This window comes from Homalodisca vitripennis, chromosome 2 (genome assembly GCF_021130785.1).
Source record: "Homalodisca vitripennis isolate AUS2020 chromosome 2, UT_GWSS_2.1, whole genome shotgun sequence".
Lineage (NCBI taxonomy): Eukaryota > Metazoa > Arthropoda > Insecta > Hemiptera > Cicadellidae > Homalodisca > Homalodisca vitripennis.
Window position 1 is genome coordinate 204,822,513 of NC_060208.1, and position 24,997 is coordinate 204,847,509.

The window sequence follows — 24,997 nt, forward strand, 5'->3', positions numbered from 1 at the left end:
GCTTACGATTCATTTGTTAAGCGTTGTTATCAATGTGTCGCTGTGGATGTGATTACAGTTCGAATAATTGTGGACTGTAATTGTACGTTTTTTAATAGGTTATGTCCTAATTTTCTGATTGAATTGCTTTTATTTCTCTAGAATATGACAAATAATTGTGCAAAACCAAAAATTCTGCCTTCCTACTGTTTTTAAGGTATAGGTTTTCAAAATGCCACCATTTTGTTTCAACACTTGATAGAGAGCTTAAATTGTTACGTAATATTTTAAAATCCTATTTAATGGATTGTGTAGAGTCTGAAAATGTTCGGTTGATAAAATGGGCAGGTATATGAAATCAAACGTTTAAACCTCTTTGTGGGACACCCGGTACATAATGGATTTGTTGTCGCTGCAAAAGTAATTCAAAGAGAACTGCTTATTATAATTATTTACTTTCTCAACAATTATTGTGTTTTGTCACTATATTAAGGATAGCATTTATGAAAGCGTCATCGAGTGTATTTAATCGAAGAAATCGTTCCGGTTGTCCAAGCCGCAAACAGATCTCATTCGCAGCACATTCATTCCGTACTGTCTCGCGGTACTGTTTTCCACTATTTTACATCGAATAGAAAACAAGCGTCTGTCTGAAACGCACCAGCTAATACATAAACCATGCCGGTGCCGGACGAGTGATCAGTATGTGACTGCGGCTGCGCGCGCAGGTTTGACATCTACAGCGCATGCGCTGTCCCCGCGCAGGCCGCATGCGCACTGCCCAGCGCACTCTTTACGGATTTATTCAGGTTTAATTAGACCACGTGATTGTTGGTCATTACGGCGGACACGACTCTGGGCCACGACGGCGCACCTGCCCGCCACGCTCTCGTCCTCCCGGGTCTCCAATCACAGAGTATGTCCTCCGAGTATCATCTTCTAGCCTCATAAATTCACCAGACTCCTCATAAATGCGGGAGAACCCTGTGTTTTCCTCGGTTTCGCCCCCGGGCGGCCCACATCCTTCATAATCTGCCTGATCATTTTGGAGCGTTTTGGTATAAATTTGTGTAGCCCCTAATGATCTATTATCTGCTAGTCCTTTATCACACACCTTCGCAAAATTGAAGCATAATTTTTAAATATTACTGATGTGAACAGCTGATAGCAACAATTTTGTTTGTGTTTTTTTTTTATAAAAACCTATCGTTGTTGCCTTATTTTAGTTGTAAACTGTCAAACTGAAAGAAACATCCATAACATGATAATTTTAAATACTCCAATAATATTCATGAAATAACTCTAGACATAATTTTAAGATAAGCTAAGATTCTGAGCTACAAAATAACAAGTCATTTCGAAACAGGAGGACAACAACAAAGAAAAACATATATTACTAAAACTCTTGGAGATCGTAGAATGCCACGAATACTGTGAACGGAAGCGAAGGTATTAGCTAGAATGTCGACAGTGTAGACATGGACTGGTCACCTTCATCACGAGCCCTACCCACAGGATGTGGAACGCACTCCGGCTCTTTCTCAAGAATACATCAGGCCTGATGAAAATTACACATTGCAGCCTGACCTTCCTTTTAACGACGGAAAAACATCGGTTGGAAGGTGTAAATTGCGTGGCGTGTAGATGTGTATTGACTCATTACGGTTCTGCTTTATATTTGTGTGTATTTTGACGAGGGTTTGGTGTAAGGTGAGGTTTTATTTAATATTTTATACCTTGATTAAAGCCGTAAAATGGCAGTTTCTGTTCGTCACTGCGTTGTCAACACGCAATGAATTGTCCAGGTAGAGCTGGAAATTCTTCGCGTCCACACAGAGCGAGGCGCAACAAAGGTTTGAAAAGTCGCGAATTGCCAGGTTCCACTATGCAGAGTCATGCACCGCATGCACGTTCGCCGCTATGCTTAAACACGTTACGTATGCATGAGCAGACTACTGTTTACACAAGGTACCTTCGAACCCTCCTCGCTCCCCACGAAACCCTCCCCTCCTTTGCTTGACATCGAATGACAAATGACAACATCTTCATCCCTCTGCAGTTTTTTTGCATTGAAGATTATAATTATTGCTTCAAAATGCACACTGCTCGATCAAAGATCAGTAACAGGACAATCCATTTTGTTGAGTGCGTTCAGAAAATTTTGGATTTCAAAGGGATTATTGAGATCCCCCAATAATCTGGCAGGAAAAGTTCGTCCAGACCTACAACTGACACTCTACAGTGATAAATGGCTCAATTTCAGCACTAAATGAGAACATTATCTAACATATTTCGTGGTGCCTAATTGGTAAAGATTGGCGTTCCCACAGTGACAGGCTTCGCGTGTGTTAGAAAGTCTGTTCCACTTCTCCGGTCTCCAGATTAGCCCCGCATTTTAATACCAACCTTAAGAACTCCATTTGCATGCTCTCCGACAGGGCCCGCCTCTTTCTGTTTCGAACGAGAGTTTCTATAAATATTCATACCACTCGTTCGACCCAGCTGATTAACGATAATGGACGCTATAAACAGTAACTTTTACAGGACCATAAATACAGTAAATCCGCGCCCTGAGCTCCCGGGCCAATTTGGATTGAGACGTCCGGTGTGATTTGAGGTGAGGCGCTGATGGATTGAGATGTTAATTCTGGATTCGGTGCGAGAAGCAGTGATGGATTTAATGAACTTCCATCTCAATGCTTATAATAAATCAGGAATTGAGAGTAAACTTGTAGAATTATTAGTATCTGTATCATCTATTCTGATATTCTATTTTGAAAGAACCGAAACGAATCCAATACTCCCTAACAGAAGTGCATTTAAATTAAATATCTCAAACGAAAACAACAAAGCAGTACAAGATGTTTATTTTAAAGAATGCTTCTTATTTTTTGTGTAAGAACCTCTTTGAAGGGATATTTAAATGGTTTAACTTCCTCGGATTTTACCAGTACGTTATAAATATAAAGAACTTTTAGATCACAATTGTAGAAAGAAACAGTTATGTCCAATATATCGTTGCAAGACCCCAATTTGCACGATTAAAGATTACTTTTGAAGAAAAGTTTCCTGGAATAGATGCATTAAACAAAGGCTAGCCTGCAATTCTTGTTGTAATCCGCGTTTCCGGATTGAATTGTATAACCTGCAATAAAAAGTGACGTGACCTGCAGAACAGTTTTTATCTTAAAAGTAATCAGTGGTTGAAGGATCCCTAGCAACATTTGCATGTCACCCCAAAGATTGATGTAGATAGAAGTGGCCGTTCATGTGATACTTTGTCCCTCCCTTGCGTCGTAATGACTTGTGCAAATAAGGTGCTTCATGCCTGTCCTTTTATATAGTCCATGGAACGATTTTTCACACCAGCTCGCGAGACAATTTCTCACGTCTAGTTGGTTGGCAGCGGGGTTCGGGAGTTTGATTCCGCTTCCAAAGCGTTCTGCATAAAGTAATTTATCAAAAACACACTTTTGTTTGGGCGTCTAATTTTTCCAGCACGACTCGTGCCAGTATGCTTGAAGATCTATATAGTGTGTGTGTGTGTGTGGTTTTTACGGTTCTTAGCACCATCACCATCAAGTTTCCAGTAGGCATATCCTGTTGGGAGCACAATCTCCACGGCGTGTTTCCGTCTGCACGGTTCTTAGCACCACATCACCAATTCTCCAGAAGGCATATCCTGTTGGGAGCACAATCTCCACGGCGTGTTTCTGTGTGCACGGTTCTTAGCCCCACATCATCAAGTCTCCAGTAGGCATATCCTGCTGGGAGCACAATCTCCACGGCGTGTTTCTGTGTGCACGGTTCTTAGCCCCACATCATCAAGTCTCCAGTAGGCATATCCTGCTGGGAGCACAATCTCCACGGCGTGTTTCTGTGTGCACGGTTCTTAGCCCCACATCATCAAGTCTCCAGTAGGCATATCCTGTTGGGAGCACAATCTCCACGGCGTGTTTCTGTGTGCACGGTTCTTAGCCCCACATCATCAAGTCTCCAGTAGGCATATCCTGCTGGGAGCACAATCTCCACGGCGTGTTTCTGTGTGCACGGTTCTTAGCCCCACATCATCAAGTCTCCAGTAGGCATATCCTGTTGGGAGCACAATCTCCACGGCGTGTTTCCGTCTGCACGGTTCTTAGCACCACATCACCAATTCTCCAGAAGGCATATTATCCTGTTGGGAGCACAATCTCCACGGCGTGTTTCTGTGTGCACGGTTCTTAGCCCCACATCATCAAGTCTCCAGTAGGCATATCCTGCTGGGAGCACAATCTCCACGGCGTGTTTCCGTGTGCACGCGGGTGAAAACGGAGATGCGAGATACGGTAGCGTGTGACACGTCAGGAGACGTCGATGGCTTTACAAGTGTATTACCGCGAGGCCGGGGTCAGAGGTTGTAGATGTGGTACGGAGATATGTGTACGGAGGCACACGCACACACACGCACGTACACGCACGTACATGGGACAGTGCCGCCGCTGGACATGTGACCAGAGATGACGAGCCTCTTGTAGCAGAAGTTGGTGACATCCAACACTCAGACATCCTAGAGCGCGTGTTCCATGAGGATGGATTGTACTAGAGATCACACTACCAATTAAACAAGTTCTAAAGATAATTTTCACTTCCTAGAAAGATGATCAAACAGGCCAAACTAAAATATTCAGAACAGTCGTTAGGTTTTAAATCAGAAATCGCCCGAAATGTATCCATATTTAAATAATATTACTAATGTTGTTGTTGTGTCATGAAGTAATCATAAATATACAATATTTTGTAGCTCTTTGTCCTCCTAATATTTAATTAACACACACCTTGTGATCTATACAGAATTACGGATGTTTGAAGGAATTACATCTAGAATTGATAACTTATGTTTCATTAAGATTACTTAACTAAAGCATAAGATTAAACATGATTTATTTGTTAAGTTTGAAACGAATTGAATTCTATGTGTTAGGGACTAAATCATGAAAAAGCTAAATACCACCTCACGACGTTATGTTTCACCTTTTTCGTAATACATAGCCATGTACTGTGTCCGTAATCTTGTTATCTCTTCAAATCATGTAATTCCGAGTAACTTTTATTTCTCTATTTGTCGAGTGACTTCAGCAGCAATCTACATTGTATAATACAGTCCAGACCCGGAGAACCAATTCGCTTTGTATAAGCATAGTTTTTTGTGAAGATTGCAACGTGGGCGTATCAAACGGGTTAAAAATTTCAAATACTAATTGTTAATAGTATTTTCTTAAATTGGAACGAGTAAAACCAACCCTTAGACGCGAAAATAGAAATAGAATAAGAATCAGCAAATTCTAGAGGACTCATCAATCCATCAGTTCCTGTATGTCATGGTCTGTCATGGTATGTCTATTATTAGGTCCCTGACAGTTAGGTTGGAGGTTTTCATACTAAAAAGATGATTTGATAAAATTATCTTCCTAAAGGATGATTATTTTCTTCTTGGTTTTTTTGTATCACTGAACAATGGAAAATGTCCGGAAAATCCTATTTCCTTAAAATAATCTTAGTTGATATTTTCAACCCCGAGATACGAATATATTTCAGCCCTCGAACAGACCAGCACGGCTTATGATTGATTCCTATCTTAGGTGAAATTCCTCTATCGGTTTTACGAAAACCCAGGTTACGCTATACGGTACAGACAGGATCTCGGTGTACAGAACTATTATGTTCTGTTACTAGTCCTCCAAGAGGACGTTGGAATCCTTCACAAAGCCGAGTGTTCACACGCTCTAGCCACCCAGTTGTGTGTCCTGGACAATTAAAAAATTTCGTGAGACATCCCCGGACTCACGACACGGCAGTCTCGGAGCTTCGCGGTTGGTCTCCACGTTCACGTTCACGTCGGAGCCCACGTCCACGGATGGGCCGCGGCGCGACCGCGCGCTGTGGGAGGTCAGGGGTCTCAATGTTTTCACGGAGTTATCCTTAATCGGTTTCACACTCGGTGGTTTTGTCGACTAATTCAATTAACGCGGCCAAGAAGCATATTTTTATCATTGAATTTTATTTTATGGCTCATTGTTGCCGTTGATTACAAAACGGCGCGTCCCAACCTCGCCTAGTAGTGGCACGCCCGGGCCGTTACGTTTTATGGAACATGGATATTAAAACCTGCCGATAATCTTTACATTAAGAGCTGATGTGTACGGGAAGAATAATTCTTTTGGGAGTGTACATTGAACGTTTACATATGTATGGTCTCATCAAGTTAGTTGGTTCTTCACTAAACCGCTGCGACTATTATGTTAGGCATCCCTATTCTAACCAGCATATTAAATGCTATTTTCGTAAAGTTTAGGCACTCTGTACGATTTATTATTTCCAAATTTTAATTTTATATTAATTTCAGAGGTACGAAATTAAATTATAATTGTATTTAACCCATTTATTCTGAACGATATGACAAAATAAGAACCAGGCTGTTATCCTCACTACGAGTATATTTGATATTTTCTGGGAAATGGGAATCGAAATGCCCAAAAATTGTGTAAATATTATATGTAATATGTGTAAAATTGTGTAAATACCAGAGTAATAAATTTGATCGATACTGATGTATTTAATGATTCGTTATAAAAATATTTAAATACGTGAATAGGAAAATGAAGAATCTTTTTCTAATTGAAACCCTAGTGAGTTTGCCACATTTTCTGGATCAAAACAAGTCATTCTATAGCAGTGCAAAGGCTAGATTGAGCACTCCGGATCCAAATGGTCGGTCAGAAAATGGATCGGACTAAACGTATGGATCTACGCGCAGTAATTCGTGTACGTGCTGACCGGTACGCTACGCTCACGCACCCATGCGGACATCGTAGCGTATATTGCCTCACGTCCTCACAAAGCCACAATCTCGGATGCGTTGAACCTCGACCCATGCCGTATTGAACCTCGCCAATTGCAAAATGGGGAATGTAATTGCACGCTGCGACCCGGAATCGATTTACCCATTAATTACTACATTGTATGTAACAGTAATGCTGCAGGAATGCTCGCCTCGCTGCGCTCTCCGCGGCTCACGGATTTACGGCCCATTAACGGCCCGAGGCCCTCTGGCCGTAGGCCGAGTCAGGTAAATTCAATTTGCTGACATCTCGGAAATAACGCGCGAGCTCCCCGGAGTGCGAAGTGTCTGTACCTCGGACATCGGAGCATAACACATGATCGAGACTATTCACTGCCTTTGTGTGGTTTAAACAATTTAGCGTCTTTTATTTTTGTTGCTTAACATTTGTGCACTAACGTACGTATAGCCAATAGCACAGAGTAGCGGGTACAACGATTATCGCAAGATAACCGGATCAAGCAACGTCGAGCGTGACTGCTGCTTGGATCACTGCTGAGCGATCCTGTCCTTGCAAGCAGCCCGCCTGCTCGGCCGTTATTGGTGGTTCGGAAGTCACCCTTTAAGCCGTTGGTCCCCAGGTTAAGTGTTAGAGAGGGCTTCGCTCTAACTTCGCCTTGTAAAATAAGACAACTTTACTTTACTTTCAACGTACTTGTTTTAAATGTGGGCCCTAACAATGTTCCCACTTTAAATCAAACATATATGTCTTTGAAAATTTGAATCAGTCGTGAATTAATTTCAAAATTGAATATCCTACCATCAGTGTCATTACTACATAAAACTACTGACACCTTGTAACATCAAGGGAGAAAACTGTCAAGCACCGAACAATGTCTGCAATTAAACGGAACCTATCGAAGGCTGAAGGAAGCAATCGTACGTACAGCGATCATGTCATTACCGGTTTGTTAGGTTAGACCGAGGTTACAGCTACTTTAATTAACCGCGTACAAATAGTTCCATGTCCATTCATCAATCTACGAACGGCTTCTGTTACAAATTCCTATGCTGGCTGCAACGTCCGGCTCTAAATCATCCTTGGCGGTGTCCAATCACCGCGAGAACCGCTAGCCGGTATTAGCCGGTTATAATTGAGCAGACGAGAAATTCAAATTCAAATCACCCCAATTAGAAGGCACGTCCGATCACCGATGGGGGATCGATTAATATAGCACTGGTATAATGTATATTAATGGGGGCTGCCGAGAGAGCCATCCGTCATGTGCGGACAGCGCGTGGTGGTCAGCTACACGGCGAGATCCGATCGGCGATGACATATCGAGCTCACGAGGACTGTGATCAATTGTTTCTGGACGGTCACGAACCTCCTCTGCCTCCACGCCGCTGTTCCCTGCCTTTTGTCACCTCCATTATCCATTATCGCGCCTCACTCTATCATTTCCACACACTTCCGCGTCGCCGGACGCTACGTGGGCGGACGTCCCCGGCCCGCCGGACGTGAGAGGTGGTTTTGTCAAGTGGTGTCTCAAATCGATTTCTCTACGGCGGTCCTTCGGTTGCCGAAAGCAATTCGAGGGGACACGCTTCTTCACGGTGTACTTACACACGTGGTAGGTGGGTTTGCCGGGTCTGTACTGGAACTCTCTCATGACATTTTTATTTTTCAGGGCTCTTGCCATCCTGTGTATGCAGTGCATGAACATCTAACCACTTTGATCCTTGCCATTCTGTGTGCGCAGTGTAAGAACAAACTGACCACTTTGATCCTTGCCATTCTGTGTGCGCAGTGTAAGAACAAACTGACCACTTTGATTCTTGCCATCCTGTGTGCTGCAGTGTATCAACATCTAACCACTTTGATTCTTTCAGTCTTGTGTATGCATGCATGAACATCTAACCACTTTGATCCTTGCCATTCTGTGTGCGCAGTGTAAGAACAAACTGACCACTTTGATTCTTGCCATCCTGTGTCTGCAGTGTATCAACATCTAACCACTTTGATTCTTTCAGTCTTGTGTATGCATGCAAGAACAGCTGACCAATTTGACTATTTCCATCTTATATCTGCATTGCATCAACAACTAGCCCCATTGATTTATTGCCATCTTGTGTATGCGGTCCATCAACAGCTGACCACTTTGATTCTTGCCATCCTTTGTATGCAGTGCTTCAACAACTGACCACCACTTTGTGTTCTGTTGCAGGAAGCGCAAGGAGGCCGGCGAGGAGGGGCGGATGGCCGAAGGTGAAGCTGGAGGCCCGGGGGAGGAAGGCGGGTGGCGAGCTTACTACGAACATCCTCTGACAGCGGCGACCACAGCCATGCTCAACATCAGCGGTGGACCCTCGGAGGAGCAACCCCCGAGCTCCATGGGGTTCATCTACGAGTACTATAAACTGCCCCAACTCTCTGACAAAGAGAAACTCTCTGAAATCTGGCCGTAAGTACTTCTACTTCTTATGTAACAGCTACATAAATGTGTACCATGTAAAATATTCTTTTCGATCGTTTTGGTATCATTTAGTTATTTCATAATCTTATACTTATTTCAACGCGCGGAACTTCATTATTCTTCATTTATATTATATCGAATAAAAACACACTTTTGAAAATTTTCAATATTTGTAGTTCATCGTTTAATGATTTGAAAAGTATGCAGTTTACTAGAAACACTAAAAAGCGTGGTGGTAAGAGGGAGAAGTTTGTAATTCTTAAACTGAAGTCGCAAGCAAGATTTACTTTCAAACGAAACCTTATTATTACATTTCTATTCGGAAACCGCCTTATCTACAATCAAATCCGTTGCACGAGTGGAAATCCACTCCATAATTCCAAATTGTGCTCTTTTCCTGATGTGTCAAAACCATTCTTCCAGAGATTATTCCAAATTGTGCTCTTTTCCTGATGTGTCAAAACCATTCTTCCAGAGATTATTCCAAATTGTGCTCTTTTCCTGATGTGTCAAAACCATTCTTCCAGAGATTATTCCAAATTGTGCTCTTTTCCTGATGTGTCAAAACCATTCTTCCAGAGATTATTCCAAATTGTGCTCTTTTCCTGATGTGTCAAAACCATTCTTCCAGAGATTATTCCAAATTGTGCTCTTTTCCTGATGTGTCAAAACCATTCTTCCAGAGATTATTCCAAATTGTGCTCTTTTCCTGATGTGTCAAAACCATTCTTCCAGAGATTATTCCAAATTGTGCTCTTTTCCTGATGTGTCAAAACCATTCTTCCAGAGATTATTCCAAATTGTGCTCTTTTCCTGATGTGTCAAAACCATTCTTCCAGAGATTATTCCAAATTGTGCTCTTTTCCTGATGTGTCAAAACCATTCTTCCAGAGATTATTCCAAATTGTGCTCTTTTCCTGATGTGTCAAAAACCATTCTTCCAGAGATTATTCCAAATTGTGCTCTTTTCCTGATGTGTCAAAACCATTCTTCCAGAGATTATTCCAAATTGTGCTCTTTTCCTGATGTGTCAAAACCATTCTTCCAGAGATTATTCCAAATTGTGCTCTTTTCCTGATGTGTCAAAACCATTCTTCCAGAGATTATTCCAAATTGTGCTCTTTTCCTGATGTGTCAAAAACCATTCTTCCAGAGATTATTCCAAATTGTGCTCTTTTCCTGATGTGTCAAAACCATTCTTCCAGAGATTATTCCAAATTGTGCTCTTTTCCTGATGTGTCAAAACCATTCTTCCAGAGATTATTCCAAATTGTGCTCTTTTCCTGATGTGTCAAAACCATTCTTCCAGAGATTATTCCAAATTGTGCTCTTTTCCTGATGTGTCAAAACCATTCTTCCAGAGATTATTCCAAATTGTGCTCTTTTCCTGATGTGTCAAAACCATTCTTCCAGAGATTATTCCAAATTGTGCTCTTTTCCTGATGTGTCAAAACCATTCTTCCAGAGATTATTCCAAATTGTGCTCTTTTCCTGATGTGTCAAAACCATTCTTCCAGAGATTATTCCAAATTGTGCTCTTTTCCTGATGTGTCAAAACCATTCTTCCAGAGATTATTCCAAATTGTGCTCTTTTCCTGATGTGTCAAAACCATTCTTCCAGAGATTATTCCAAATATTCCAGAGATTATTATTCTTCCAGAGATTATTCCAAATTGTGCTCTTTTCCTGATGTGTCAAAACCATTCTTCCAGATATAATTCCAAATTGTGCTCTTTTCCTTATATATTAAAAACCATTCTTCCAAAGCTATTTCCAAACGGTGCTCATTTCCGTGATCTGTGTGAAATCAACACTGTATAGTGCCGATGATAGTCAAATGAACGCTGTACAGTGACCGATGATAGTCAAATGAACGCTGTACAGTGATCGATGATAGTCAAATGAACGCTGTACAGTGACCGATGATAGACAAATGAACGCTGTACAGTGACCGATGATAGTCAAATGAACGCTGTACAGTGACCGATGATAGTCAAATGAACGCTGTATAGTGACCGATTTCCAGTGCTTAGGAACGTCCAGGAAACTCCAACCTGCAACGTAAACATATTACCACACAGTTCAATGAAGACACGTATGAAATTACATCATGCATCATTGCAACACTCACTTCTGATAGCTTATAATTACTTTAATTGTACAGCCGTCTGAGGTGTGCCCTCGCCACTCGCGCTAGACGCTCGACTTGCGCTCGCTCAGTTGCTCGAAACTCAAGGATTTCGCTCGTGTAAATCGTCTTCTCGTGAGGAACGACTATAAGTCAACAGTTCTCCCGGAATTATTGCCGAGATAACTATATTCCCTTTGTTTATGAGGCTATTACTATAGTTGTAATAGTAATAATCGAACCATTAGTTTCTATTGTATTTTCTAAACACTACTGTCTTTATTTTAACTCATACAAACGGTTTCCAAATGTATTCTTACACTTTTATTCGTTATTTTTAACTTTCCTTTTCTTAAGGCTTCTTACTTTAACTACATTTAATCATCCAAACGTTTTCCAAATTTATTCTCACATTATTTTGTATTCGTTACCTTTAGCTTTCTTTTTCTGAAGGCTTCTTTCTTTAACTAAATTTACTCACCCAAAAGTTTTCCAAATGTATTCTCTCATGTATATTCGTTATCTTCAACTTTTTTTCTGAAGACTCCTTTCTTTAACAAAATTTACTCATCCAATAGTTTTCCAAATTTATTCTCACAATTTTATTCGTTATCTCCAACTTTAATTTTCTTAAGGCTTCTTTCTTTTATGCACAATTCGGCATTTAATGATTTGCTGTTTTTGTATACTTTTAATGTTTTTGTTTTTACAAAATTAAGATGATTTCCATTTATTCTGAGTGCAATTTGCCTTCTTATTTGTTTATTTACACTCTGCCTACAATAAGTTGATCCACAATCTAAATTTCATAAGAAGCAAACCGTGAAGCTTGTCTTTCAATCTTTCTGCACTCGTTGGATTTCCTAGAATTCAAACAAGAAATGTCCCACAAAATTAACTTATTTCGCACTTCAACTCTTTACCCGTTTTTTGTAGCGTTCGGCAACTCTCGGGTGGGATCGGGACAATTCGGAGATGGCATCTCGGAATCCAAAAGAGCCAGTTGTATCCTTCTCCGGCGTTTGATGGCGACATAAAAAAGGGTCACAGGCGATGATAAAGGCCGGGTTCCCACAGGGCCTGACAGTTCTAATATATAGGTGTTGGTTTACCCACCTAATTGTCGCAGGCCCTGGCGTGCTAATTTCCAACTGCTACTTCCTTCGTGAAATCCGAGCCTCGGGTGTAAATCCGGCCTCGTCGGACCGAGGGAGGTGCACGACAACGAGTCTGCGACGTTTATGGTTGACCTTTAACCTCGGGCTTAGGTGCCCAGTCATGCGATACTCGGAGATGAAACAGAGTCCTGTTGTTGCATCAATGCTACATTTGCTCACAAATAACAGTTTCATACTTCGGAATTATCCGCCCCATAATGACACCAACAACTGCCGCGTATGTCCAGGAACTAAGGTTGTATGTTTAATTACCGCTTCTAAAATCATATATTTAACCTATCTAAAATATAGATGTATACGCTATTTAACTTTTCTTAGAAATCGCGTGGTTTACGAGGTAACTACTGCTTTTACTGGATATCTTTAAAATGTATTGCGCATGGGGAATTGAATATTTAACTCTTTCAATAAGAGTATTACCAACAAAACTACCATATTTTCATGTATATATTTGTTGTATTGGGCTAACTTAACATGTTTAAAGCAGTTAAATTAAGTAAAGGTATATTTATTTCGACAGTGATTTAATAACATTTTTGTGTGTGTTTTAAAAGGTAGTAATCAATTTTACTTGAATTTTTACTTGAAATTTACTTGTAATAAAGTTTTCTAATCTAATTGAAAATATTTATTTATTTATTGTTTTTAAATAACATTTTGTTTGTGGAGTCGCGTGATGATGAAACCTTTGGTTTCGAAAGGCCTCGTCCAAAAAATAAACAATTTGGAAAAGTATTATTTTTATTAACATTTATTAATATTAAAATGCTTTCCAATTGCTCCTAGTCTTCAAATTGTATGTGTGTTTAAGGTGTAGTAATCAACCCTATCGAAGTCTTTCGATTCTACTTGAAAAGATAGATTTATTTTTACAGTTTTTAATAACATTTTATTTGTGGAGTCGCCTGATGAAACGTTTAGTTGCGAAAGGTTTTTATTAAAATTTAGTAACATTTAAAAATGTTTCCAATTGCTCCTAGAGTCTTCAAATTTTATGTGTGTTTAAGGTGCAGTAATCAACCCTATCGAAGTTTTTCGATTCTACTTGATCATCTAGTTCATTCTTTTGATTCCAAAGTCTAGCAACGAACTACAATTTGTAAAACTTGACTTTCTGTCTCATCTGTAGCCGATATGCGTTTGTTCCATAAATTCTACAACGTTAAATAACCTTATCTGGCACTTCGCTTCTCAATCTAGCCGTTATTCTTTCTGCCAGGGAGAAAAGTGAAAAACACAAAACCTGTATCTCTTTATTGTTTCGCCGACTTTGATGTTGAACAGATTCTGACGGCAGTTTACGCTCGAGTGGGCTATCGCGGCTCTTCTCTCCCCCCCCCCCCACCGGAGTTACGTACCACCGCGCTGCGCTGCCGGTGTATATTTTGAGTTTAGGGACCCCAAAACAGAGGCTTCCCTCCCCTTTCCCTTTCCGACCCATTGGCCGCTTATCCAACCCGTGATCTATATCTGTTTTCGGGGCGTGAACTCCGAGCCTGCAGGCAGAGTTGATACAGAATTATTCTAATGTCGGTTTCTCCAGGTGTGCCAGCGCGCGAATCTGTGCAGGGGTCGTTTTTCTGATCCATTTATTCCTCTTTTGGTACCAATTTTGAGAATAAAAATAAGATTCAGCAGGTTAACAATGTACAGTCGTTTAATATGAAAATGTTATATTGTGCAATTATAAACAATTATTGTCAAGGAATTTTTAAATGACACGCAGTAAAGTTGTACTAAGTGTACAAGTGCATTAAACAAAAATAAAGATACATTAGTAGTAATTTATATTAATAAGTACATTTTTGGCTCGGTAAGACTAAAATCACTAGAGGAGGAGGTCTCTACATGGCTATACGTGCGTTTAAAGTGGGAAAACAATACACATTTCATGTACCTGCTGAGCAAAACCTATTAGGCTTATTAACATGATTTTTTACATGTGGAGGACACTTTAAGGTAAGTATATACCCACTTTCACTTAGGAATGTTCGACCAAATTACATTATTTAGGCTCTTGTTTGGATTTTGTGTCCTTCCACGTAGTTCATCTTTTGAGAGGTCTCTGAATATTTGTTTTATGTGTAGCAATACTGTTGCTGGCACTGAGTTTTTTTATGTGAATAAACTTCACCATTACTGTTACAGAAGACTATAACCACTTTGTAACACTGGTTATTTTACCACTTAAAAAATCAGTGTAAGACGTTACAAAAAATTAAGTATCAGTCGGTAATGTTTATGTGTTGTGTTATATATCATTGTTTGCGTAAAGAAAGAAGACATTTACTAATGTAAAAATAATCAAAAGTGTATTAAAGATTTTTGGCAACATTCTCCCCTTATTGACTTGTGAATAATCCGCATGGCTCTGGTCCCACATTGGCTCAGACACAGTGACGTGTAGTATGTAGAGCATATCGTATCATGGCATCGTCGAGAACCTATCGTATCGTATCATCGTATCGGAACCGTGTAGTGATACGTTCCTACAAGATCCCACGGGGCTCATGATCTGCTCACGGTACACAATCTGCTCGCTTTGTACAAAAATTGCGTTCTCGGTGTCTGGTTTGAAAGTGTCTCAGACGCCTTTACCTACAAGTGTTCTTGATTCTAAATCAATTAATTGGTACAGTTAGATTAAAATTGTGATATATGATACAAAATATTGCACAATTTCTTTACAAACACGATGTATTTAGCAAATTCCTGTATAAAGGTTCTGGGCACCTCTGGTTTGATTGAGGATGGCATTTGACTCACTAAGGTTAAAATTGTATTTTCAAATAAAATCAAATATAAATATAATATAACCATTTTGTAAGCAAAATGGTTACAAGTAGGTATGTTTTTTGCGCTATAACCTAGTAATGGCCATCATGATAATTGATGAAATTCTTACTGAAGCCGAATCTTTAACAAACCTGTTTCGTTTCTGGACCAAAACTGACTGTTTATGACTGTTTTAGAAACTGACATAGTTGAGTTTTGAAACACTGAAAATATTCATAAATTAAAATTCTGTAAGAATGTCTACACATGATGCTAAAATGCTGGATTTTACTAAAACTATATTACGTAGCTTTCATTTTTTATTATTGATTTATTTCAACTTTATTCAAATTAATATCCAACCATCATGTTTTTGAACTAGTATTTTGAGACGTAAATCTTTTTTTGTAGTGTTAGAGGAAATGGTGTTATGAACATGAAAGCGATTTTATGTTCAGAGTATCTGGTTTTGTTCACGAGAATTCAATTTGGGGTAAACGGTGGAAAATGTTTCTTCTATTATTGGTCATCACGAAGATTGTATTTGTATTTCTACGTTATTTATTTTTATTTTTTTTTAGTTATTACTCACTTTTTATGAGCCCAGTAAAACACAGTAAATACGAATCTTAGAATGCGCAAGTGTTGTTGAAATCTCGTTTTTATTTTATATAAATACCATTATGGATTTGATTCTTAACACAGATTTTTTTGTAAGTAATTTTAATGTTTAATCTAATTCCAATCATCCCAGGTCGATTAGGCTGAATAAGCATTATTTGTAAAAAAAGAAATACTAAAGCAATCCTTTTAATGAGTAACACGATCATTAAAACTAAAGCGACGCCTCTTGATTCAAATCCAAATGATGATAAGGATAAATGCTGCTCATCAATTTAATAAGACCGAGCGGCCGACGCGACGTCGAGTTTCCATCGCAATTTCCTCCTAAAAAACGCTTAAATGACGGCATTACTCCGGAAACATCGGACCGTATATAAATAAGCCATAAAACAGTTTATACACGATAAGTAAGATATAAATTTGTGCTGCGATGTTAATGAAGAACCGTTAAACAATTCTAGCCCGTGATTGGCTCTCGACGTAGCGCTATTACTGACAGTTACCGACATTACCTGTAATTTCTGTAATTTTTCGTGCATAATTTTATAAAGCCATTTTCATGTGCAGCCGCCTCCACGATAGCGACGTGAGCGACTCTGCTTTTTTCCTTTTTCGAATCACTGTTTTCGTTGAATAATAATCCCCCTCCCCCCCTATGTAGCGAGGGCCCCCGGGAAGGATTATCTCCTGCCGTCGCCGGTGACAAAGAATCAATCGCAGGACGGCGAGCATCTTTTCTCCCTTAATAACATTCTTCCCGACCAGTGAACGCTTTGTCTGTAACAGGATCGACTTCCTCGGAAAATGCAACGGGTGCGGCGTTTAATTTAAATGGCCCCCTTTTTTATAGCGGAACGTAATTGGCTTTAAGCATTAATTTTGAGATTGAAACGATATATAGGGAGTTTAAATCTTCATTTATACCCGTATTAAACCTGATACCTAGATTAAAAGCATAAATTATAGCTGTCTAAATAATTACAACTAGATGACCCATTTACGGTAATAACGACAATTATTTGCATTTGTAAAACATTTTAATAGACCTAATATTAAGTTTAGATCCGTTACACCTTCCGCCTAGTGCAGCGTCTGATAATATATGAAACTGTCACAGACTTGACTGAGTACACGTTCGTCTGAAGAAATAGACAAATATCGGACGCGAAGGCGTTCAACCGAACTTTTTGCTTCATTTCGAGACACATAAACTACAAAGGAGGTGGAAGAGCCAGATGCTTATCAGGTGTACAATTATCAGTGAGGTAATGATATACCTTTTCGCCTAGATTGCACTACTTTTTGTAGCGGCTTGTTTTGAGCATCTTCTTTCTTCATCGTCGACTGTTTTTGGATCCCTTCAGACGAACTTGACTCCAGGTTTCAGATGCTGTAAGTAAAAGAAAGGTGAACTGGAGCTTAACTCAACATTGGCATATATCTGGTGCTTATATAACCAAGATTGATTCGTAGTTTGAACACAATACTGACCAATTCTGTTCCCCTTTATTTGGTGAAAAACGAAAAAGAAATATAACACCGAATACGATAGTGGCTTATTTATTACTTCTTTTAAAGTTTAACACAATTTGTTTAACACCATATTTGGATTAATTTGATTTTTCGTCCAAAAGAAGACTTTTAGGCTGCAGGAAATGCAGTAAAACATACAAGGGAATAAGGCCTATGTGTAGCTGGAGGAGGGCAATGTTGTAGTATCATCAATGTACTTTTAGGCAGATAAATTGTCACTGATTTCACAATATTTTTTTCCGAGGATCACACCTCTGTGTGTCACCTATCTAGAACTGTCCTTGATTTGAAAATGAAGGACGTTTTATTTGATTTCTTATAGCCTATATAAGGTTTAGGGCATTTTATTTTTGTACAATTAGGATCGCCTTTAGTCCCCCACTACCATACAGCTTGGGTATGTAGGCCTATAAGTGCGACCACTAACATTTCTGTGGAGACCGGTTTAGAACTTGACTCTCAAGCGCCGTCGACTTTATCTTGTTGTTGGTGGGATTCAGATGATCCCAACATCGCATCGGATCCCGGGACGTCAGGTGTCCCGGGCGCTCTCTGCTGCTGCAGGATGACAGCAATCCTCCAGTTGAGTGACGGAAGGGTGAAGGGTGAAATTCGATCCGCCACCCCTCTCGTCACCAATACATAATTCACACCTCGTCTACAACATCCCGAATCAATATTGTGACAGCCGAACACTTTCGACCATCGATGTCACTTATGACATCTATGTTTCCGTATTAGACAATTACAACTTCTCGTGACTTGTCATAAACATTAGTATTTTCGTGATTTTTCCACGAACCAAAAAAGAAAGAGATTCCTTTACTTTGGTCTTTGGAATTTTCCCGCGCCGTAATTGTCACCTGCAAACGGTGAACTGATTTCATTGTAAAGTTGTTTTGCGCCCATCAAAATCTATTTCTGGACACAACGTTGAAAATACTTTTATTTTTGTAACCCTGTTAATGAATATTTAGTGCTTCTCATCATCGTTCATATCTAATACTGGCCAGTAAAGTTAATTAAAAAACTGTACAAATAAATACAACAAGATATTAGACTACAAATAATTTGAATAATTAAGTATTTTTGGAGGAGTTGTCAACAAATACAAACAGAAAAATAAATAGGAAATCTATGTACAGATTTTTTGAAATACAACGTTATATTTTTAGACATTTCGTTGTTAATATTTTTTTGTCCCATCACATGTAATTTAACTATATTTATTCTAGTTGACGGATGTTCAAACAGTAAAACAAAATCATTTCTTTATTGAGGTGATCTCAGTTGATCTAATCGTGAATCAGTGTGGGTAATAAAGCCTTAGAGCAGCCACACTCGGCTTGTACGATATACGATAAGTTTCTACCAAGGTTACGATATCGTATCTTATTTATAATAAATCAAATTGATAAGTTATGAAGAGGAAAGATTGCTTGTAAAACTTTGCCGTGTTTAATTAAACGACCTTTACCCTCGCCGTTAATCAAACTGCGTTATGTGTTGATCTTCCTGTATGCGCCGCGCCCGGCTTCACATAAATATGAACTTTAGTGTGCAATTTCCAACTTAGTAAATTACTCTATGAATTGAATGGCACTGGTGTTAAATAATGCAAAAGACTTGTAAATTATAAACTTGCAAATAGCGTAAAGTAAGTTGCATAACAAGAGATTCCACCTAGTGCTTTGGCGTTGGATCTGGAAATTACTAGATAAATCCAGATTAAACACGAGATTACTGTTTAATTAAATGGAATTTAGATGTCTGATACAATAATACTACAACCAGTTGGAGTTATACAGACTACTTGCATTAACAGCTTATTAATTTTATTGTTGTTTTATCGAGAACCATATACTTCATGTCGTATTTTCTAGTTATAGTATATTTAAAATATTCCACTAAGTGTGTGCTTAATGAAGGACACATTACCTTAACTGTATGTTTATAATTAAAACTTCGGCATTCAATCCTCTCTAAGTGTAATAAAATTTAATTTCCCCCCATTATTGAGATAATAAAATAAACTAAGTGCATGATTTTCAATAACCCGGTTTGTCCAAATTACTCAATATTCAAAAGTAAGAATGTTCACACGTTCGCTTCGTATTCTTATTGTAACAACCGTTTAATATATAACCGCCAATATTGTGTCAGTGTGCCAAAAAACAATATAATTTATTTATAGAGGTTTTAGCTGTAATACACTTTTTAAAAGTTTTGTAACTGCTTGAAATTGTGTTAAATCTGTATCCTTGACTTCAAACTGCTCCAATTAAAAATGCTATTTTCACAGACAGCCTTTTGTTAATTTAAAGTGGCTCATTTATCGGTTGGTTTCTCTCAAAACAAAAAACAGTCAATATTATTATTAATCCAAATAACTGCATATTCTTCCGCAACAATTTACTTTATCCAACCTCTGTTGACGTGATGATGGCCTCGGAAGCAGAAGGGTTACACGTTGCACAATAAGTTTTACATTAGCGTAATTTATTTCCCGCGATTAAAATACGCTGCAATACGCGAGCTGGCAGTAAAAAGGTAATTTTAAAATCATATCCCGGTTAGGGGAGGGGACGTACATCCCACAGGAGCCAAAACCAGTTTCACAGAATGGGACAGAAGGGGGGTGCTATAGACTGCGCTAGACCTGGGACTCAGTGTATCGCTGCTTTGTTTCATATTGTACAAGTACCAGAGTGAATGCGCACCTGCCCGTGAAAAAATGGACTAGTTCTGTTATCTGCGACATCTTTTCGTTGAAGGGAAAAGTTTTATTATCAGATCGAGCGTTTCGGTTACGGATATACAGAATTCATTTAACTATAATGAGTCGCTTAGAAAATAATGCAAGATTTTATTGTACTTAATGAATGGTCAACTAGAGTTATGTACATATTATAAGTAGCCAAATACGCACATTAATACCAACCTTTCTATTTGTGAGTAGGCCTATAAAATAATTAGTAGGCAATGATTAAGTTTGTTGAAATAATGAATGAATCGCATTAATATCAAAACCGAGTGTATGTTCCAAATGCAGGAATTTATTTTTCCATTTTATCTAAAATTAATTTTTCTCGGCACAACGTTTCTTGCAAGTTATAGCAATACTTTGTACGCAACTTGTCCAAGAATGGTATTTTCATACGGTTTATTTCTCAATTTCGATGCATAGTGTCTTTAAATTTTATTCATTGTAAATAAACCTTGGTCGTATATAGTATTTTCAAAAACATAACTGCCAACCAGCCTACTTTATAAATTTAAAAATTTTCGACTTAACCACAGTACTAAATGATGTTTTGGAAGTTCGCATAACTTTTAGACGACTATAATCAAGTTCTAAAAAGCTATAATGGGTGAACTTTAGCTATAAATCTATAGCTATAAATCTAAAGCTATAATCTTATCATAAAGATCGGCTTAGAACACTGAAAAAATACAATTAAGTCTGTAATAGAGTTTAAATCTCTTTTCAGTTGAATGGTAGACCGAACAAAGGCAATTGAAACGTAGTTGTCGTTATCAAGAGAGAGATGGAGTGAGGGGAGGGGGGTTCAAGTTGCCAGTCATCCTAATCCCATCACGGACACATGTGATCCTCCCATCAGCCCAAGCCCTGTACTTACTGCATCTTCAAATTTGGCTCAATTAAAATCCATTACCTCCATCATGCGCAGGTGTAGTTTAAACTAGGTCCCAGTTTTTGTTTCAGTTTGTGATCCCGCGTCTTATGTCAGAAGCTTCGCTTGCGCTCAGCCAGTACATGTTTCTAATTATTACAAAATTTCGGGAGCATTCGCTGTGTGATGTGCAGGAGGAAACTGCTGAACACCTGCTCTTTGATTGTCCTGCAATAGCAAGGGAGTGCTACGCCATCTTTGGTAGTTTGGACAAGGGTGGTGAATTTTCCCAGGAGGACCTGATAGGTTGTTTGCGGCGGTTTGTGGAACTGCTGAAATCATGGACTGGTCGGCCTCATGGTGTGCTTCCGGGGTGCGCAAAAGGCCCTTGAGGCTTAAGTACATGGCAAGAAGCCGCCCCATAGAACAAGAAGAAGCCTTCACCCTAGGTTCCCGGACGATTAGATCTGTCTCGGTTTTTACAATTGCGATACATCCGAGATGGAGCTCAGGGGCCCCGACGTTGATCGGGTTCTGAGTTTTTTGGCCTCACAAAGAGGGCGGTGCCGGAGGCTGGGTCGTAGTGTATCTGCCATCGCATTGGCTCGGTATTGTCTTGGAGTGCGATTGTTCGTTATTTATGCAGGAGCGAGGCAGTTGCAGGTCCGACCGGCACGGTTCGAATCATACTTGCTAGTAGTGCTAATGTTGTAGAGCAGAAGTGGAAAAGTAATGACAGTTCTAGAACTGATCTCTTTGAAAGAGATAATGTTTATGTTCAATATCACGGAAACGTTTCTTCCTTAGGAAACTGTATATTATCTATATACCTATTGCTTCAACAATAAGGAAATGACAAACGGTAACTCAGGTAGCATTCAGTATGATATCTTACTTCTTAGTAATCTGCTTCACAAAAGATCTGTATCGGAAAGATTTATTTGATTTGCAAGAAATACAAAGGGTAAAACCTTCAGAAATCACCTCAGACTGGGTAAGTTTTTCATGTATTAAAACACACCCTATTATATTAATCTTCTGACCCCATTAAAAACAATTATTATGGACAAGGTTCTTGTTTAATTTTGCGTTTTTTGTTTTGTCTATAAAAATAAATCTCATCTGTATCGTCTAATTTGTGTTGTAAAACACAATGAACGACAAACACGACGTTTTAATGATAGTAATGAGATATTTGCTCGAGAACAAGAAGGAAACTGATGTATGGCAGAATTATAATTGAGGAAGATCTCCCGCGGAGGTACACGACTGGGAGGAAGGAGCGGGGTTTTAATTGCTCCGCAGACAAAGTCCGAAGTGACAGAACAGTGGTTTGGATTTCACAGGAATCTGACAGTTGATCATGGCGGTCGACATCTTGTGTTCTCTGTTTGACCGTTATCAGGAAGTGAGCTCTTCTTGCTCTATTACTGTTATTAAACGCTGGTCCTGCTCTCCGGGAATAGTTTTGGCGATACACGCGAGAGGTTGTTGATCCTGCGTTCTCGGAGAAGATCTTAGGTAACTGCAAAAAGCGCGGTAATTGCTCTAGTTACTCTGGTGCCACGATTTCGTCAAATTCCCCGGCGGCTTCGGCGTGTTCGAGTTCGCTCTTCCTGGTCATCTTTTAGTGTTCGCCCAGAAAATATTATTAAATAATCTTGTTGATACTAATGTTTCTGATATTAAACTGATATATTTTCTAGATTTTTTCAGTTTTTTTCGTTTCTCAACACAATTTCGTAGTTATTATTTTGATATTATGAGTGTTTTGAACATTATTGGTATTTTATAGTACAAGTTTTTTTAATTTTTTTATTAAATTTACTCACACACAAGGTGGGACATTGCAATTCTTTTATTTTAATTCTTGACAGTAGTTGACGACACTTGACAAAATATTTTGGGATGTTCTTGTAACTTTTTTGTTATAATTTGTAATTTGATTGCCTTACGATGTTCTGTGATGTTGCAGGACGACCTCGGCGAGTGGAGCGAGCGCGAGTCTGCTCTCTTCGCAGATCCGCTCGGCTAACGGCGTGGTGAGCGACTCAGGGCTGCAGCTGTCGGCACCGCCCCTGGGGGACCTGCAGGGTCTCTTCCTGCACCACCACCAGCCCTCGCACGTGAAGCGAGAGCCGGAAGACCTGAGCCACCACAGGAAGACCACCGACAAGAGTCGCCACAAGGTCGTCCTGGTGACCACCGCCGGAGGGCACCCCGACCTGGTGGTCGACGTGGTGAACAACAACAACAACACGACCATCAAGGACGAGTTCATCCACTCGCCGCAACACGGGAGCCGCTCCATCAACGGCACGCCGTCCTCCACGTCCTCGCTGATCACGGGGGACAACGCTCCCATCGAGATCATCACAACGGACGGCCTCAAGACGGAGATGTACAACAACCACATCTTCACGGCGATGTCCAACGCGCAGCCGCAGGGCAGCGGGACGCCGTCTCCCATCCCCTACTCCGAGCACGCCACTCAGTACACGACGTCGGTGTCCCAGGGGTCGTCTGGCTACGTGACCACCTCGGCCGGCAGGGGGTCCGCGTCCTCGGGGTTCGCCGACCCCTACTACCGCGAGTACTTCTCGGAGCAGAGTCCCTACGGCGGCACGGTGCGGCAAGCCACCTACGCCGATAGTCCGGAGGGTGCCGGCTCCACGGCGGCCGTCAACGCCTCCCTGATGGATCGTTACGTGAGGGGCAGCGCCTACCACAGCACCAAGGGGGTGATCGCCGCCGCCGGGCTGACAGTGGATCTACCCTCCCCGGACAGCGGCATCGGCGCAGACGCCATCACGCCTAGAGACCAAGCCGCCATCCAACAGGTTTGTATTCTTATTTATTCCTTGTGCTTTTCCACGCTATAAATCATTACAATTTTGGACCTAAATTCAAACACAGTGTCTTTATTCGAGGTTTTTGTTGCAGTCGTTCGACTACAGCGAGATGTGCGGCACGCCGCTGCTAGAGGGAGCCGCCCAGCGCGCTAACCCCACCGCCCCCGGCGCTCGCTCCCGCCCCTGGCACGACTTCGGCCGCCAAAGCGACGCCGACAAGATCCAAATACCAAAAGTGTAAGTCACGACCTTTGTTTGTTACCGTGAACCAACAGTACAATATACAGTCAAGAAGTATTCTCGTTTTAGCAATGAGTACAAAATAGTTTTAGTGTATTGATTTAGGACACTCTCGGTCCTCAGAAGAAATCTAAACGAGTACCGTCCTTTAATCTGTATGTAGCTTTTTGCATTTGTTCCTTCGTTGCCTTTCAATTGCGTAAGCAGTCAAAGATCATTCATAGTTTTCAAATGAAACAAACAAACTTACATTTTATTAAAACACAACCCGCAAGAATTACAATAGAAGTTTTCATGACTTTCCATAGCGAATCAAACCGGGAACCTTCTCTAAACTCTACGACACCTTTAAGGGGTTCATAGCTACTTTATACATGCAATGTGCGTGTGTGGGGGGGGGGGGGTAAAGAGGGTTTTGGTCTTAAGCGACTTTCTGCTTAACCAAAGTACGGAAATATAATTGAATTTTACAACCATAAATATAATTGTTTAACTTTGGCATTATGGTTTCTGTACTTAAAGAGATTTCCTACAAAACAGTTGTTATGGATATTCAAGATGAGAACATTTTGATCAGTTGTTTGTATTCCACAATAAAAACACGTTTGGATACATTTTATAATTAAAGTTAACTTTTTACGTTGCGACGTGGAGTTAAGTAATGTTTTGGACTCTTACAATGTGTTGTCCCCGGCGCTTCCATGTACTTTTTTCCGTGACACGAGTACGGAGTACGGCCAGGAGCAGCGCACGAGC

General features: G+C 40.1%; 1 protein-coding gene across 8 annotated transcripts in view; it reads left to right on the forward strand.

Annotated features, from left to right (window-relative positions):
• Window positions 1-24,997, forward strand: part of LOC124355304 (protein grainyhead) — a 299,632-nt gene that overhangs the window by 211,992 nt on the left and 62,643 nt on the right. For all 8 annotated transcript variants that reach the window (XM_046806387.1, XM_046806391.1, XM_046806392.1 and 5 more), the window contains 3 exons: window positions 9,028-9,264; window positions 23,125-23,989; window positions 24,093-24,238. In XM_046806387.1, the coding sequence (XP_046662343.1) occupies window positions 9,028-9,264; window positions 23,125-23,989; window positions 24,093-24,238 (1,248 nt within the window). The remainder of the gene's footprint in view (window positions 1-9,027; window positions 9,265-23,124; window positions 23,990-24,092; window positions 24,239-24,997) is intronic.